At 42.5% G+C, this 16,695-nt stretch overlaps 1 protein-coding gene across 1 annotated transcript in view; it reads left to right on the top strand.

The window, feature by feature from the left end:
- Positions 1-16,695, top strand: part of meis1b (Meis homeobox 1 b) — a 71,607-nt gene that overhangs the window by 5,980 nt on the left and 48,932 nt on the right. Inside the window, exon 7 of the mRNA XM_061228173.1 lies at positions 4,810-4,921. Coding sequence (XP_061084157.1) covers positions 4,810-4,921 — 112 coding nt within the window. The remainder of the gene's footprint in view (positions 1-4,809; positions 4,922-16,695) is intronic.

Raw genomic sequence — 16,695 nt, 5'->3', positions numbered from 1 at the left:
ACCGGAATATGCCTATTTTTAACGCTTTATTGTGTATAGGCTGCGTGCCTGTTTTTTTGCTAATTGATATATGCTAGTATTACAGGAAAAACACTGGTCTCTGCATTTCGTATAGCCTAGATAGTCGCTACGCATATTCCGAATATAATATAGGATAGGAGCTAGGCATGCACGGCCTTCGTAGGCTGTAAACAAAGGATAGGCTATTGGACATAACGAGATGAATTAGTAGCTCCACCTGCGCATAAAAGTAATGAAGCGATCAGCATAAATAATTAAAATTTAAATATGAAGTTTCATATGGTTGAGTGATCAACTGGAGGAAATGATCTGTAGTCCGCTTTTGACTGCGTCGATCAACAGCCTTAAGAGCAGTGAGACGCTCACTGCGCGCCCAATTCATTACTGAAATGGGAACGAAGCGCATCGACATATCGCCGCCAACTGTCTCCGTCGCGGTTTTAGCGACCATTATGGTAATTAACGAATCAGAAATTAAACAATTTAACTCAATTCAGAAATATATTAATGGTAATAACAACACACATGTACTTTATTCATACTTAATTCCCAAGGGACAACTGACCCAACAAAACTCGAGATGGCTAACACGTTAAGAGACAGAAATAGAATTTCAGACGACCCAAGGGCTGCAAAGTATATGGGACTTGCTGAGCAAATTATGACTTGCTTGGGGACATGGACTCGGATCTTTAATTGACTTTAAGATAAAAACATGCCATAATTCCCCCTAATCATACGTCTGCACATACATCGAAATATTGACGCCAATATCTATAGGATATGTTTACTGGATTGAATAAATTCAGCGCTTTAAGATGCATACAGATGAATACAGGGATATATGATACGTGTTAATATACTGTGATATTGAAATTCACTGATGACTAACCTATGCTTCTAATTAATGTAGCCTATGCCATTTACTCTAACACCATGTAGCTAATGACGGGTTTAAGATTTAGGTTTATATACTTCGGCGATCTTCTACACTACACTCAGGATTAATTGCCGTATTTTGTGTTCGCTTTATCGTTGAATACCAGTAAAACTTTTTTCTTTTTTTTGGCATTTTATATTTCTTCTGCGACTTGTGTCTGCTGCTATGAGACAGTGACATCCCTAACGAATGTGTCGTGTGTGCATTATCTCGTTCCATATGTATTTTTAATATGTGCCCTCGGGCATAAAGTTGAATTGGACTGGAAAAATGTTCTTTGTGCAAATTCTCAACAATGTTAACAAGAGGGAGAAGGGAGGCTCATTTATTCATAAACCAATTTAGTCAAGCAGGGAGACTGTAGCATAAAAAATGAGGGGAAAATATAGTGAATGTATTAAACTCTTACACCCGTGGTTCTGCTGTGTGTTTCAGTGTCTGCACACCCGGGCGTCCGAGCAATAATGTTTTGGCTCCTTTATCTTATAGTTTTGTTTCCCGAATGGTTTAATGAAAGTCTCTAAGACTGGGAGTAAGACCCAGGGCGCCTCCCGTGAAAAAGAGCCGAAGAGAGCTTAAAGGTGAAGAAGTCACAGTCTCTGCGCTCCGATGTGAATGCGGCAGAGCCAGTTTTAAATCACGCTGTGTACTTTGGGCCGCACTGATAAATGGGCTGCCCCTCCGGAGCTACGGGGCTACCCGAGCCGGAGCGACTGGTTCCCGCTTAACCCCTTCACACCAGAGGGTCTCCACGATGTTCACTTCAACAATGTTGTTCAGGCTGTATCATTTACTGCCAAGTCTTTCGAGCGACAGCTATTTTAACAAAATTGCATGAGTCCATAATGCGTTATATGCGGGGTGACTTTTGGTTAAAGCATCGTCAGACAGAGTAGGAGTAGCACAGTACAGGGAAGTAGGCTAATTAGGTCTAAGCCAAACACACACACGCGTCTCCACATTTCAGGTCGCAGTAATAACGATGATGGGTTACTACTGATTGTAGCTTTCCGCGGCTGTTTTAAAGTAATTAAAATGCTGCGGCTGCGGTTGTTTACGTTTTGCACTGCTGCGGCAATGTGGTAAAGCAAGGATACTGACTATTGTCGCTGCTGTAAGCCATGTTGTGTTTGAGTTTGCTCTGTTGCACACCAGTTTGTGTTTCCTGAAACTATTTTCAGATGTTCTGTACATTTCTGTCGCAATAGATGGGATGCGTTCATCGTCCTCTTGCTATCTTCCTGGACTGTTGTGAAATACTAGGCTACATAAATACAGTTTTGTGCTTTTACTGAAAGCGGCGTCACAAACCACTATTTGTTACAGTCCGTATTCTCACGTATACAGCTATAGACCTATTGGCCATTCAGTTAGGACCGAACGATGTTCTTATTGTAATAAAGATCAATAAATACGTACTCATTTTAGCACGAATGTGAGCCTGTAGTCCTGGTTCCTTCTCCAGTGTGGACAGTTTGGCTGCTGCTGCCACGGGTTCAACAAGTGTCACAAAGAGCTGACCACGTGACGGCTTCTCTTCTATTCGTGGAAGCAGCAGCATAACAAATGCGCGGGCTCTGAGCAGTCACATACAAATAGGCCTGATTCATAATAATATAAATATGACAAAACCACCCCTGAAGGTAACTTGCCCCTTAACATTTATAGTCTGTAAAATATGCAATGATTGTGTTACTAGAACAAAAAATAAAATAAAATCAGACCAGAACATAACATTTGAATTAGTGCCCATACCAAGCACATTTGTGATTACTTGCAATTAATTCATACTTGTGTGTATTTGTGAAGATGGTTTGCCATTTGGACAGACTCCGGCTTTTGTCCATACAATACGTGGTTATAATGAACAGTGCATAGAAATAGTAAAAAAAGAATAATAAATTGTGGAGTTTGTTCACAGAAGCTTACTGTGTTTGACTCAGCAGCAAATGATGTTACAGGAGTGTGTGATGTCTATACGCTGTAGATTCAGTTACCCTGCTGTGAGTTTATGGACACTGGAATTCAATTACTGCCCATGGGAGCAAAGTCCCTGTCTGAAAGTTTATCTTGTAGGAACATCCCAGGTACATCTGACACCAACAGACCTTTTGAGTGGCTGAGAGGCATTGAGCTTGATTTCCTTGTTTTTGTAAATAGTGCACTTGTGTTGTAGCTTTCATTTAAGTCATGTTTTGTTTTGTTTTGTGAAAGACAGCATAATTTGCTTTTTGATGCTAAAGGAAAATCAGCAATGAGATATTTCAGTATAATTTTCAAGTCCGTACCTAAACAGATGGCAGTGTTAAAACTAAGGCAGTCTAGTAAAACGAATCATTAGCTTCTGATGCCTTTAAAGATGTACTTATCAGTTTACAAAAAATATAAATCCCAGAGGGCCTTTCAAAGAGAATTTGGCTCACTCAAGGGATGTAATCCTGTCGAATCTGTTTTCTCTGTAATCAACCATTATTGCATTATTGCTGCATGGCTGCTGGGAGATTTGGGGAAAGTCAGGCAGATTTGGGCTGGGGTAAGGCACGTCATGATCACATCATTATTGCTGGACACTCCGTCTACTCAGCCATTTGACTTGTTATCAGTATTACTGATCCACATCTTATCTACAGAACTACACATAACGTTTACGATGCTGAACATTTCTCCTAATCGATGACATAGAAAACGGAGTCTGGGTGTATGATGGTACTCAGTGGTGAGAAGATGTCTGTTGAGAGCCAAAAGATCATTCAAAAGTCATTAAGATGTGTGCATCTAGTGTGCGTAATCCTTTTTGGTCCAAGTTCAAATGGTAGATGAAAAATGTAAAATTCACAGAAGTGAATTTTAAAATTCTAGCCATTTGTATGGCTTAGTAGAGAACATCTTTCATGTATGTATTTAAAATTAGGAATATTATTTTTATATATCTGTATACACAAACACGCACGCATACACGTATACACACACAGAAACAAGTTTTCCTTTACATTTTGTCAGAAAAAAACACACTTGTGTATAGTCATTTCACCTTCTTTATGAGATTTGTTATAGAAAGAGTAATCCATAACAAAATTCATATGATTATTATTATTATTATTATTATTATTATTATTATTATTATTATTATTATTATTATTATGCATGAATTGGCAAGTCAGAAATTCTTGCTTGAGTGCTGGTATCCTCTGCGGAAGCATGTGAGAAAGAGAGGCTTGTCTCTAAGACCCAGCACAATGAAAAGGCAGTGAATCGGAATGCCTCAGTGATCATAGCGGAATCCGAATTTCCAGCGAGGAAAATCTTTTCACGGTGAATTAAGCGGCAAGGGGGAAAATGGTAATGAAAATAAGGTAGGCACAGATCCTCAGTGTGGAGCTGCACATTTAGGAGCCCCAGCTTAAGACACACAGAATAAAGGGTGGAAAATTAAATTTTCTATACAATTAAGCACTGAATTAATCTGCACCCTGCACTGCAGAGGAAAAGGGAGAGAGAGCTTGGGGAAAGGGTGTGGGGGGAAAGGAGAGAGTGTGGGGAAAGGAGAGAGAGTGTGTGTGTGTGTGTGTGTGTGTGTGTGTGTGTGTGTGTGTGTGTGTGTGTGAGTGTGTGAGTGTGATTGTGTGAGTATGTGTGTGAGTATGTGTGTGAGTGTGTGTGTGTGTGTGTGTGTGTGTGTGTATGTGTGTGTGTCTGAGAGTGTGATTGTGTGTGTGTGTGTGTGTCTGAGTATGTGTGTGTGTGTGATTGTGTGTGTGTGTGATTGTGTGAGTGTGATTGTGTGTGTGTGTGAGTGTGTGTGTGTGTGTGTGTGCAGGTCACTGTATGACACTGATGCTCTCCCTCAGACCTCATGGAGCAGGGACCATGATGACACAGCGTCCACACGCTCCGGGGGCACTCCGGGGCCCTCCAGTGGGGGCCACACCTCGCACAGCGGGGACAACAGCAGCGAACAAGGTGAGCAGCAGCAGTCTGACCACAGGCTGACGGCGGCCATTTTGTACACCATTTCTCAGCAATGTGGAATGAGCTGTTTTTTGTTGCTCTAGGAACTTCCTGTTTCTGAAGTGTGTCAGACCCTTTGGCTTTTGAGAGAATCACCAGGGCAGGGGAAGGACAATGTTGTGATATTTTGTTTGATCTGGGTGATGAAGGCTGTGGTTGGTTGGGGTGAGGGCTGTGGTTGGTTGGGATGAGGGAGGGCTGTGGTTGGCTGGGAGGGGGGCTGTGGTTGGCAGGGAGGGGGGCTGTGGTTGGCTGGGAGGGGGGCTGTGGTTGGCTGGGATGAGTTGTCATCAGGGGCTTTTCCTCAGAATGGAGCTCCTGTGACTGCAGTAGTCACAGTGGACAGGACTTTTTTTATTCCTCAATTTACTGCCAATTTGATGTGCAGTGAGCTCCATAAGTCTCGGGCCAAAGACATCATTTCTTAAGGAGCTGGTATTCAGAACTACTCAGAAAGTTGTCAAGGGTATATTGATGCTATGTAAATGAATGTAGTCTGGCTCAGGACTTTGTTGCATATCCTTTACATGCATGATTACTTGAAGTCTGTGACCCATTGCCATCACCAGGTGCTGAGTATCATCTCTAGTGATGCTCTGCCAGGCCTGTGCTTCAGCAAGGTTCAGCTCCTGCTTGTGTTGGGGGGTAGCTGCTTTAGTTCTCTGCAGCATGTGAATCACAAGTTCAATTGAATTCAGATTGGGTGAATGACTTTGCCAGTCAAGTATTTTCCAGCTTTTGGCTTTGAAGAACGTGCTTGCTTTAGCAGTATGTTTGGAATCATCGTCTTCATGTAGGATGAAGTGCTGTCCTATGAGTTATATGAGGAGAGATCTAACAAAGCAAAGTATGATACCAGCCTTAAAACCCAAGCTATGTCATTTGTGAAAGCAACCAAAAATGTATAATAATTTAAGTAAAGGTACAAGGCTATAGGCTAATTATTTTTATTGGCAACTGAAGAAAATAATGTTGCATTTGCAGTCACATTGTCACTGATTGGACAGTGCCCGGACCGTGGGGGAAGTCAACGAGAGACAGACACATTGCTGCCAGTTTTTAATGTAACAGTTTGCTAACATTACTTTCTTCAGATGTTTGCACACCATCCTCTTATTCAAATGTATTAGTTAGCTAGCGGATATGTTCCAGTGTTTTGTGGAAGATTGTTGACATTGGTCGGGTGTGTATTGCTGTCATTTTTATGTGTTTCTATCTTAGGTATAAAACGCATGTAAACCGTGACTTACCTGACCAGTGTCATTTCCTTTTTGGTTAGTGAGCTGTTGTAATGGCTGTTGTTAGCTCCTTGTCTAAGGTTGTTAATTTTGTTAGCTAGTATAGCTTAGTACAACTTGTGTAGCACAAATGGACAGTGACAACTAGAAAATGCAGCTGACCAGGAAGTGAACATGTGAACACTGCAAAACACAGCAAAAATCCCTTTCCTGAGATGTTTTAAATGTGCATAGATGTGTATTTGATTAAAAAAAACTAAAACATTTGAGTAAATAATGTATAAGAAATCAATTTCCTGTAGCGACACCACTGTATACTATATAAAGCTACAACTTGTATGTAAAACTTCCCGAAAGATACAATGAATTTCCCTGAATTATTATGTAAATTTTTTCCAGTATGCATTTCTAAAATGTGGGTATTTTGCTTGTAGTCTGTTTATTTGCCGTAGCCTGTGTGCTGTGTGCTTTGGACATTTCAACAAAATGTGGAGCAATAATAATAGTAACAATATCAAATGTGATTATTATTAATAGTGTAAGGGTATAAAGCTATGACTTCAGTATAAAATGCATCATGTAATTTACTTATATTTTCTGAACACTTTTTGGCTGTATAACGGAAGTTTACTTGTATTTGACTCCTGTATGAAAGTGTACAAAAAAGTATTATGTGTACTATAAGTAAAACATTTTCTATGTATACTTGAACGTATACCAAAAGTAAACTAAAAGGCTACTGTGAAATTTCAAGTTCAAAAAATTATACTGTTTATACTGTTAAACTATTTTCTAAGTTTACTTCTGGAAAGTATGCCAAAATTAAACTAATAGTATACTATGCTTTATGAACTTATTTTTTGTAAGGGACAGATGGACACACTGCTCCCATTAGCATGGACAGAAAATGTAATCGTGTTTTGACTGTGTGCCTCCAGTTAAATGTGGTTTTATTGTTTTTTTCAATATCTTCACATTTCAATTTTTTTTAAACACACTGAATAACACAAACTAATCATTTAAACAGACACTTAAACTAATGAAACAAAGACATCAAAAGAATGAAAACAAACTTTAAGAAAAAGTGATTACAAAATGATTACAAAATAAGAAAAACTTTACAAAACTTAGCAAAATCAATATCTAATCCAAAGAAACAAAGGTGGATTTAAAAGACAGAGAAATAGTAAAGAAAAAAAAGTCAATTTCACTCAGGTGCCTCCCGTTAAAGATGAAACAATGCTTGCTCTTGTGCAAAGGCTTTTACGGCAGGTTTGCCAGAAAAACAAAACAGTCCCTCTTCACCTCATATATATGGTGTACTGGCACTTGACTTCTTATGGTATTGTGTCTTGGGTCATTGGGTTATTATGACCATGGCATGCTGAGTTCAGAAGCATGCTGAGTTCTGTCCCTGACCATTGAAGCACAGTCCTCCAGACTCCCCGCATGCTAAGTCCCTGACCATAGAAGCACCGTCCTCCAAACTCCCGCATGCTAAGTCCCTGACCATAGAAGCACCGTCCTCCAAACTCCCGCATGCTAAGTCCCTGACCATAGAAGCACAGTCCTCCAGACTCCAGTCCTGTTGCCCACCCCTGAAGCTAAATGTGAGCAGAGGTTTGGTACCAATGAGGCTAAGTGTAAGCAAAGGAAGTGGGGTATATTCCCGCACCAGGGGGTAGACCTGTTCGTCAGCACCTGCACTTTCAGAAAGAAAGAAAAAGAAAAGAAGGAAAGTGAATCAGGGAAGTCAAATAAGCTGCTGTCTCATATCTCTGGACCTATCAGCCTGTTTAGGGTTTATGGCTCTGCTTGAGCCCCTCATCACTTGGCTGATAAAAGTCATAAAACTATGATAATAGAGTGTCAGACACCATATGATTCCCTATTTGTGTTGGGCTTAATCTGCTGTGAGAGGGCTTTCTGTGTGTGTGTGTGTTTGCGCGCGTGTGTGTGTGTGTGTTTGTGCTGGGCTTAATCTGCTGTGAGAGGGATTTCTCTGTGTGTGTTTGCGTGTGTGTGTGTTTGTGTTGGGCTTAATCTGCTGTGAGAGGGATTTCTCTGTGTGTGTGTGTTTGTGTTGGGCTTGATCTGCTGTCAGAGAGCTTTCTGTGTGTGTGTGTGTGTGTGTGTGTGTGTGTGTGTTTGCATGTGTGTGTGCACCAAGCAGCCAAAACCGGGCTTCCACAATGTGTGAAACAATGAGAGGTCAGGTCAATATATTTTGAGAAGCTGGACCCTTGTTTTAAATATCAGAAAATAAAAGGCTTTGACAATTTTTCTCTCCCAGAATGATGGATTAATTAAGATGTGAGTTGTATAATGAAATGAACTCTACTTTAATACACCAATAGCACATGGTACACCAGTTGACAGCAGAAGTAAGCTTTTGATCTGACTCTCTCTGGGATGTGAACAGTGCAGTGTGTGAGTGTGTTGTCCTGGCAGCAGTCTGCCCTGTGTCTGTGAGCTGCAGGTTAGCCTTTATTTAATTAGGAGTATCACAGTGGGATTGATTCCAAGCTTAAAGCCGCAATCCGCATCGTGCTAATTTTAGCCTCCAAAGAGGATGAGGATAAAGTGCAATGGACCACAGTTGGCCATATGTTTGCCCACGGATGCTGTTCAGAGTAAAAATATTTGCTCCACAGATACAGTCATTTCAGCACACAGAATCCACATTCATTAGACAGAGCAGAACAGCTCATGAGTGAAATTTGGGGGTTGTAGGCATACACACATGAAACCATTTCTCAAGAATACCCTATGTATTGCACTTCTCTCTCTTTTCCCCCAGATCATGGGTGCATTTCTCAGGAACACTGCACAAAAAAGAGTCTTCTTAACAAGTATCTAAGTCTTATATTTCGACTTAATATCTTATTTCATGCTTGTTAAACAGGGGTGTTTCTACAGATGGGCTGGGATGGACCTTGCCCACCCAGAGGAATCATCTGCCCATCCAATGAAAACTCAGAAAAAATGAACCTTATAGCAATTTTTTTCTGTAATTTTGTCATTGGGGCGGCAAGGATGGTGCAGTGGGTAGCACTGCCGCCTCACAGCAAGGAGTTCCTGGGTTCGAATCCTGGTTGGCCTGGGCCTCTCTGTGTGGAGTTTGCATGTTCTCCCCGTGTTTGTGTGGGTTTCCTCTGGCTACTCCGGTTTCCTCCCACAGTCCAAAGACATGCAGGTTAGGCTGATTGGAGAGTCTAAATTGCCAGTAGGTATGAGTGTGTGAGTGAATGGTGTGTGTGCCCTGCGATGGACTGGCGACCTGTCCAGGGTGTATTCCTGCCTTTCGCCCAATGTATGCTGGGATAGGCTCCAGCGACCCTGTTCAGGATAAGCGGGTTAGGATAATGAATGAATGAATGAATGTATGAATGAATGAATTTTGTCATTGGTCATCAAAAATGCACTGCTATCCTATTGGCCCCGCCCCGACAGGACCACCACCTTATCGTGATGGGGCAGTTTGTGTGTCTCCATGACCCCTAGAGCTATACCGGCAGGAGTGTTTTGCCGAGCAGGTCGAAGGGTAGGGACCAGACAAAGTGGAAAAACACATTATTACAGAAACCAGAAGCAGAGCTAATTCACCAAATCTATGGGACGCTCTAGCCAGTCCTCACAACAGGAGAGACACCATGACGAGCAAGGGCCAAAGCCGACAGGACGCCTTTGGGCCGACTAGGCCACGAGTGCACCAGAAAAACACCATGAAGTTTGGAAACTGGAATGTTCGAACGCTGTACCGAAGCGGCAACATTAAGCTGGCAGCGAGAGAAATGACCAGCAGAGGCATCGGCATCATGGGTATCAGTCAAACACGCTGGACAGGAAAAGTGGAACTTGCAGAAGGAGAAACCAGTATTTACGCAGGTAGAGATGATGACTACCACAGAGAAGGTGTGGGTATACTGATGTCCAAAAGGGCAGTAAGAGCCCTGATGGATTGGACTCCAGTCAGTGAAAGGATCATTCAAACCAGGTACCATTCCCAATACATTAAGTTGACGATTTTGCATATCTACGCACCCACAGAAGATGCAGAGGCGCAAGTAAAGAATGCATTCTACATGAGACTGCTCCTACTAGACAGTAGGAACACACACGACATGCTGATTGTCTCTGGAGACATGAATGCTAAAGTAGGAGATGAAAACGAAGATTATGACGGGCTTGGAAAGTGGAATGAAAGGCTGTGCGAAATGTGCGACTTGAAGGAGCTAGTCCTCACAGGAACTCTATTCCCACATCAGGATGTACACACGGCAACGAGGGTATCTCTGGATGGGAAGACCAGGAATCAGATAGACCATGTGCTAATTAATAAACGATTCAGGAATTCAGTGAATGATAGTATGCAGGTCTGCAGACATCGGAAGTGACCACTATCTTGTATGCACAATTGTCAAGCTAAGACTGAAGAAGCGGTCTGTGCAACTAGAGGACAAGTATCACTATTGCCACATTTGATTTGTGAAAAACCGGGACATTTGTCGTGCCATTATCCATTCAGAAAAGTGCTCTCTTTTGCCCAGTCTGAGTTGTATGTTGTATATTGTTTGTTTGTTTTTTTTGCTGCTGGTTGCTTGTCTGATTTTGTTCTCTCGTCCTCCTTGTCTGTCTCTCCCCCCATTTTATGAAACCGAGAAAAAAATAAAATAAAAATAAAATCTGAAGTATTAGGCGATTACCTCTAGGCTAGTAGTTGGGTGAACTTTCCTACGGTGGGGTCTTTGAAGTGAATGCACGCACCAGACTGACGAGCAGCAGTTGCTAGGTGATAAGGTAAACTTTCGTATTTCTGCTACCAATTAAAAATAAGTATAGGCATATGGCCAATCGTCGCTGTGTTTTACCCATTTTTACCTGTTTACAGACACGGGATTGGATGTCTAAATGTAAAGAGGAAAAAATTGAATAGCAGTAGAAGAATCGGGTTTTATTTGGAACTCTGACATTGAGAAATTTGTGTCCCGGGAAAGAATAATCATTTTCCGGGGCAATCGCTCAAAAACGAGAACAATCTATACTATAAACACTATACCTGAACTTTGTAGATTTCGAAAAGGCTTTCGACTCTGTCCACCTTGAAAGCCAGTGGCTGATCATGAAGAAGTACAGAATCCCAGAGAAGATTGTGAGAATGGTGAGAATGTTCTATGAAGACTTCCAGTGTGCAGTGTGAGAAACATGTGAGTGGTTTAACATTAAAACTGGCGTCAAACAAGGATGCAATATGTCGGGATTTTGGATTTTTGGGTAATGAGAAGAACAGTTGGACATGGCGAGAATGGAATAAGGTGGAAGCTTACATCAAAACTCGACGACCTGGACTTTGCAGATGACATAGCGCTACTCTCCTCTACCAAACAGCAAATTTAGGATGAAACGATACGGATGAAGAAGCCAGACAGGTGGGATTAACACAGGAAAGACAAAAACAATGAGGATTAATGGAAGAACATTGCAGACGTAGATGAGTTCACTTACTTGGGAGCCACAGTTTGTAAAGAGGGAGGTGGTATGAAGGACCTGAAGAACAGACTCTCAAAAGCAAGAGGTGCATTCATCAGACTAAAAAGACCTGGAGCTCCAACAGCATTTCAAGAAGAACAAAGCTGACTGTATAAGACGCTTGTGTTGCCGGTCTTGCTGTATGGATATGAAACATGGGAAATGAACAAGGGAGATAACAAGGCAGTTGAAGTGTTCCATAACAGGTGCCTACGAAGAATCCTCAGAATTCAATGGCAAGATCACGTCAGTACTGAAGAGCTACAGGAAAGAGCTGGCATGAAACCACTGAGTGAGGAAGTGAAGTGGTGTAGATGGAAGATGATCAGACACATACTAAGGCAGGACCAAAACAATGACTGCAACATAGCAATGACTTGGGTGCCAGAAGGAAGAAGAAGAAGAAAAGGAAGACCAAAGACTACCTGGAGGTGTACAGTGGGGTGGAAATCATGGACTGAAGTGCAGACTATAGCAGCTAACCGGGAAAAGTGGACGCGCTCTTTGATGGCCTTTTGTGCCACGAGGCAACCAACACTGGTTCACTCATAGATTAGATCACAGTGTGGAGGAAATATTTTTGTCGCTGTTCCTCCTCGTCCCTTTTAGGTGTGTGAAGTGGTTTCGGCAGGAGTGATGTTGAAGAGTCAAAATTTTAGTTTAAAATAAAACAGATTAATCTGAGGAATCTTTGTGCTCCGTGCAAGAAGCTTCAAGAGACCAGAGAATTCCAAAGTAACAGCAGGAATTATCCTAGCCTTTATGTAATTAGCTAACCAATCATTTAGAACAGCATTTCATGTGTATTTTGCTAGTTTCTGGATGTGATGCTTTGACTTATGGTAGAACCTATGCACTTGTAAGTCGCTTTGGATTAAAAGCGTCTGCCAAATGACTAAAATGTAAATGTAAATGTAATATTTTCTGTTACCCTATGAAATCTTTGTGATGAGTCAGGCCGCCCAGCCTGCAATCACTGAACCAGAACATTTCCCTGTGAAGACGCACTGCTTCATTGTACTTCATCAGAAACCATGGCCTTTAAACACCTGATTAAATGTACTTCTTGTACTTTGTGTGCAGCTCAATACATCAGAATGGACACACAGTTTATAATTGTAGTATTAAACAGCATTCAAGATATAATATATAGACGTATAGAAACATTAAGAGAAAGGGTATTTTTGCACATGATTCTCAATGTCATTTTAAACATTCACAGTTTTAAGAAAAGCATTTCAATCAAACTTCATCGTTATTCTAAACATTCATAGTTTCAATAAAAGCGTTTTGATCAAACTTCAGCAAGAGTATAACGTTTTAATGCAGGGGCACAAGAACAATTTTTGGCTGTCATTCATGTGCTTATCATGAAATGGAGGTAAAATTTGAGGGGGCTAATTAACTAAATAAAGTCAGCAGTTGGCATGAAAACCAGAAAAAGATAGGCACTTGTTGCCCACCTCGCGGGAGAGCGATGTCTGCAAGGCCGGAATACCAGCGTTGCTCAGAGACAGGTGACAGTATCGCGCAGCTACTGGGTCAAACTCAGATAGAAAAGAACAGGAACTATGTTAAAAGCAGAGTCATTCAGTTTCTCACTGTAAATGAGCCAGCTGTCCATGGGCTCCGTCAGCGGAGTGGGGATGAGGCAGGTATTTTAATTAGGCTGTTTGATTACACCATACTTCTAGTTCGACTTTCCTTTACACACACACACAAAAATAAAAATTGTAAAAATGAAAAAAATAATTTGAATTGCATCTGCTAATCATATTGGGCCTAGACGTCGTTCTATCCTTGGCAGAACTATCCTAATTCATCAGACAAATGTTTATCATACAGGCACTGCTGCCTGTGTACTCTATTCTATTGTAGCCTACTGAAGATCCAAACCAAAATTCTCACAAGTTTTCCTCTCTAGTTCATCATACAAACGCTCATCATAAAATCTAAATCCACCCAAAGATGACATCCTAGTAACACCTCTGTTGTTAAGACAGCCATTTTTTGTTGTGAGTCTGGCACAGAGATAATCTCATTCATTTTCTGTCCGCTGTTTTTTAAACATGTAAATCTGCCCAGTAGAATTTGAATGAAGCCTCCCCTCTCTTGAATTGAAATAATTCAATTTTGATGCCTTAGAATCTCTTTTTCAAAGGCTATTATGCATGGGGGGGCCCTAACAAAGAGCTGAAGAATTCACCAGCCCCGTTTCAAAATGACATTCCTGAAAGCCTGTTTCATGCAGACTGATACCAGCAGAGCTCCATATTTGGGGAGTTTCGCCTCCTCTACAGTTTCTCTTAAAAGGTGTTTGACCTTTTTGTTTGTGGCCAGCACTACTTCACAGGGAAGGGATTATCGGTCAGGGCGGCGCTGGGTTGAGGCCCGTGTAGACAGTTGTCAATGCAGATGGAGGCTTGCAGGCGGGGGAGGGTGGTGGCCAGGGTTGTGTTAACAACTGACCAAATGCTTGACCTGTGGCTGACCCTGAGCAAACATCTCCCTGCTGGCCCTGGGCTGTGTGCTCTGACACGGAGACCCTGTGTTGGGGATTAGGTGAGAGAGATAAAGGCCACTTCAACATTTTGAGAGAGTTTAGTATTTAAGGTTTAGTGACAAAAAGAAACTAAACAAATAAAGAGTTTGTTGAGAGGATGAGTGTATATGCATACTTTTGGTGTGTGCCTGTGTGTTTGAGAGAGAGGAGAAATCTAAAAAAAAACCATTGTTGTGATGAATTTTTTTTTAAAAATAAATACATAATATACATCCATCCATCCATCCATTATCTGAACCCGCTTATCCTGATCAGGGTCGCGGGGGGCTGGAGCCTATCTCAGCATACATTGGGCGAAAGGCAGGAATACACCCTAGACAGGTCGCCAGTCTATCACAGGGCACACACACCATTCACTCACACACTCATACCTACGGGCAATTTAGACTCTCCAATCAGCCTAACGTGCATATCTTTGGACTGTGGGAGGAAACCGGAGTACCCGGAGTAAACCCACCCAGACACGGGGAGAACATGCAAACTCCACACAGAGAGGCCCCGGCCGACGGGGATACAGAATATACAAAATATACATAATTTTTTACAGTATTTCTTGCCTTCTTTTTTTCCTTTCCTCTTGCAAGGCAAGTGTAGGCAGTGGAGATGGTGTCTCTAGTGTCTCTATCCCCTCCACCCTTCACACGACCTGGTCAGGAGCTTCCCTGAGAGCGAACACATTGGTGTGCCGTCTGGCCATAATCACGCATACACTCGTGGCCTAGTGCTGCTGTAGTCAGGAAGCAGAGAGTCTGTCCAATATGTAACAGCCCTGCTGTTATCTGGCCTGCGCTCATGCCCCGCTTCCTGTGCATCTACACAGATGCACCATGGCAGGCTTGGAGATGCAGTCCTCTCTATCCCTGAGTTATTGCAGGATGCCACAGCCAACAGATGCTTGAACCCTGCAACTAATCAAGAGACCATTAAAGAACATAACCATAAAAGACCACAGTGAAAAATTATCCATTGGCATATTTTTCTGTTCATAATTTGGGATGGGCAGCACGGATGGTGCGGTGGGTAGCACTGCTGCATCACAGCATGGAGGTCCTGGGTTTGAATCCCCGTCGGCCGGGGCCTCTCTGTGTGGAGCTGTGCATGTTCTCCCCGTGTTTGTGTGGGTTTCCTCCGGGTTCTCCGGTTTCCTCCCACAGTCCAAAGACATGCAGGTTAGGCTGATTGGAGAGTCTAAATCGCCCGTGGGTATGAGTGTGTGAGTGAATGGTGTGTGTGTGCCCTGTGATAGACTGGTGACCTGTCCAGGGTGTATTCCTGCCTTTCGCCCAATGTATGCTGGCATAGGCTCCAGCTCCCCTGCGACCCTGTTCAGGATAAGCGGGTTAGGATAATGAATGAATGAGTGATAATTTGGGATATTCTGGTGTGGATTTATTGTGTCTGCTCTTCTTGTTTTAATGGATTTGTAATCCTTCCTTCGTCCTAGCCCTCCTCCTCTTCCTCACACTAATGCTTGCCCTGGTAGGATCTTCCCCAGTGTCACCCTCCTTTAAACAGAACCTCCATTACACAGAACCTCCATTACACAAAACCTCCATTACACAAAACCTCCATTACACAGAACCACAGTGGCTTTGAGCTAGTGACATAGCCATTGTCCTCATTCCTTATCCAGGAACTTTGACATTCTTGTTTTTGAAGAGATCTTCGCTGATATTTTGAGAATTAGTTGGATTAACTGTTGATTCTGTCACATGCTCTGAGTATTTCATAACTGTCAACACATTTTGTCGTCATTAATGAATCTTTTTATTGGGCTCTTAAATTAAGATGGACAGTTGTTATGTTCTTTTATGTTATGTTCTTTTTTCATCCCCCCCCCCCCCCCCCCCCAGAATCAGCCCCCTTCCTGCCTTCCTGATGTTACTGTAGTTTCCTGGTGGTTACTTTAGTGCCCAGATTGGATCCTGCCTCTTCATCCATTGCCACAGACTTTCTGCTGCCTCCGAAGTGCCTATGATGACTTGTTGCTGTGTCTTGTTGTAGGGTCTTGCTGCAGGGTCTTGTTGGAGGGTCTTGTTGCAGTGTCTTGCTGCAGGGTCTTATTGCAGGGTCTTGCTGCAGGGTCTTGCTGCAGGGTCTTGTTGGAGGGTCTTGTTGCAGTGTCTTGCTGCAGGGTCTTGATGCAGGGTCTTGCTGCAGGGTCTTGTTGGAGGGTCTTGTTGCAGTGTCTTGCTGCAGGGTCTTGATGCAGGGTCTTGCTGCAGGGTCTTGTGGTCCTGGTTTTACAGATAGCCACGAACCCCCTGTAGCCCGCTACTGCGGGGCAGACATTTGTGCTCCAGCCACAATGTTGTGCCTCAGCTGCAAGCCCTGTGTAGCGTAGTTACAGAGAGCTCAGGTGTGTGTCTGTAACAGAGCTTGTGTGTGTCTGTAAC

Source organism: Conger conger, chromosome 18 (genome assembly GCF_963514075.1).
Source record: "Conger conger chromosome 18, fConCon1.1, whole genome shotgun sequence".
NCBI classification, from domain to species: domain Eukaryota; kingdom Metazoa; phylum Chordata; class Actinopteri; order Anguilliformes; family Congridae; genus Conger; species Conger conger.
This window is presented reverse-complemented; position numbering and strand designations above follow the sequence as displayed.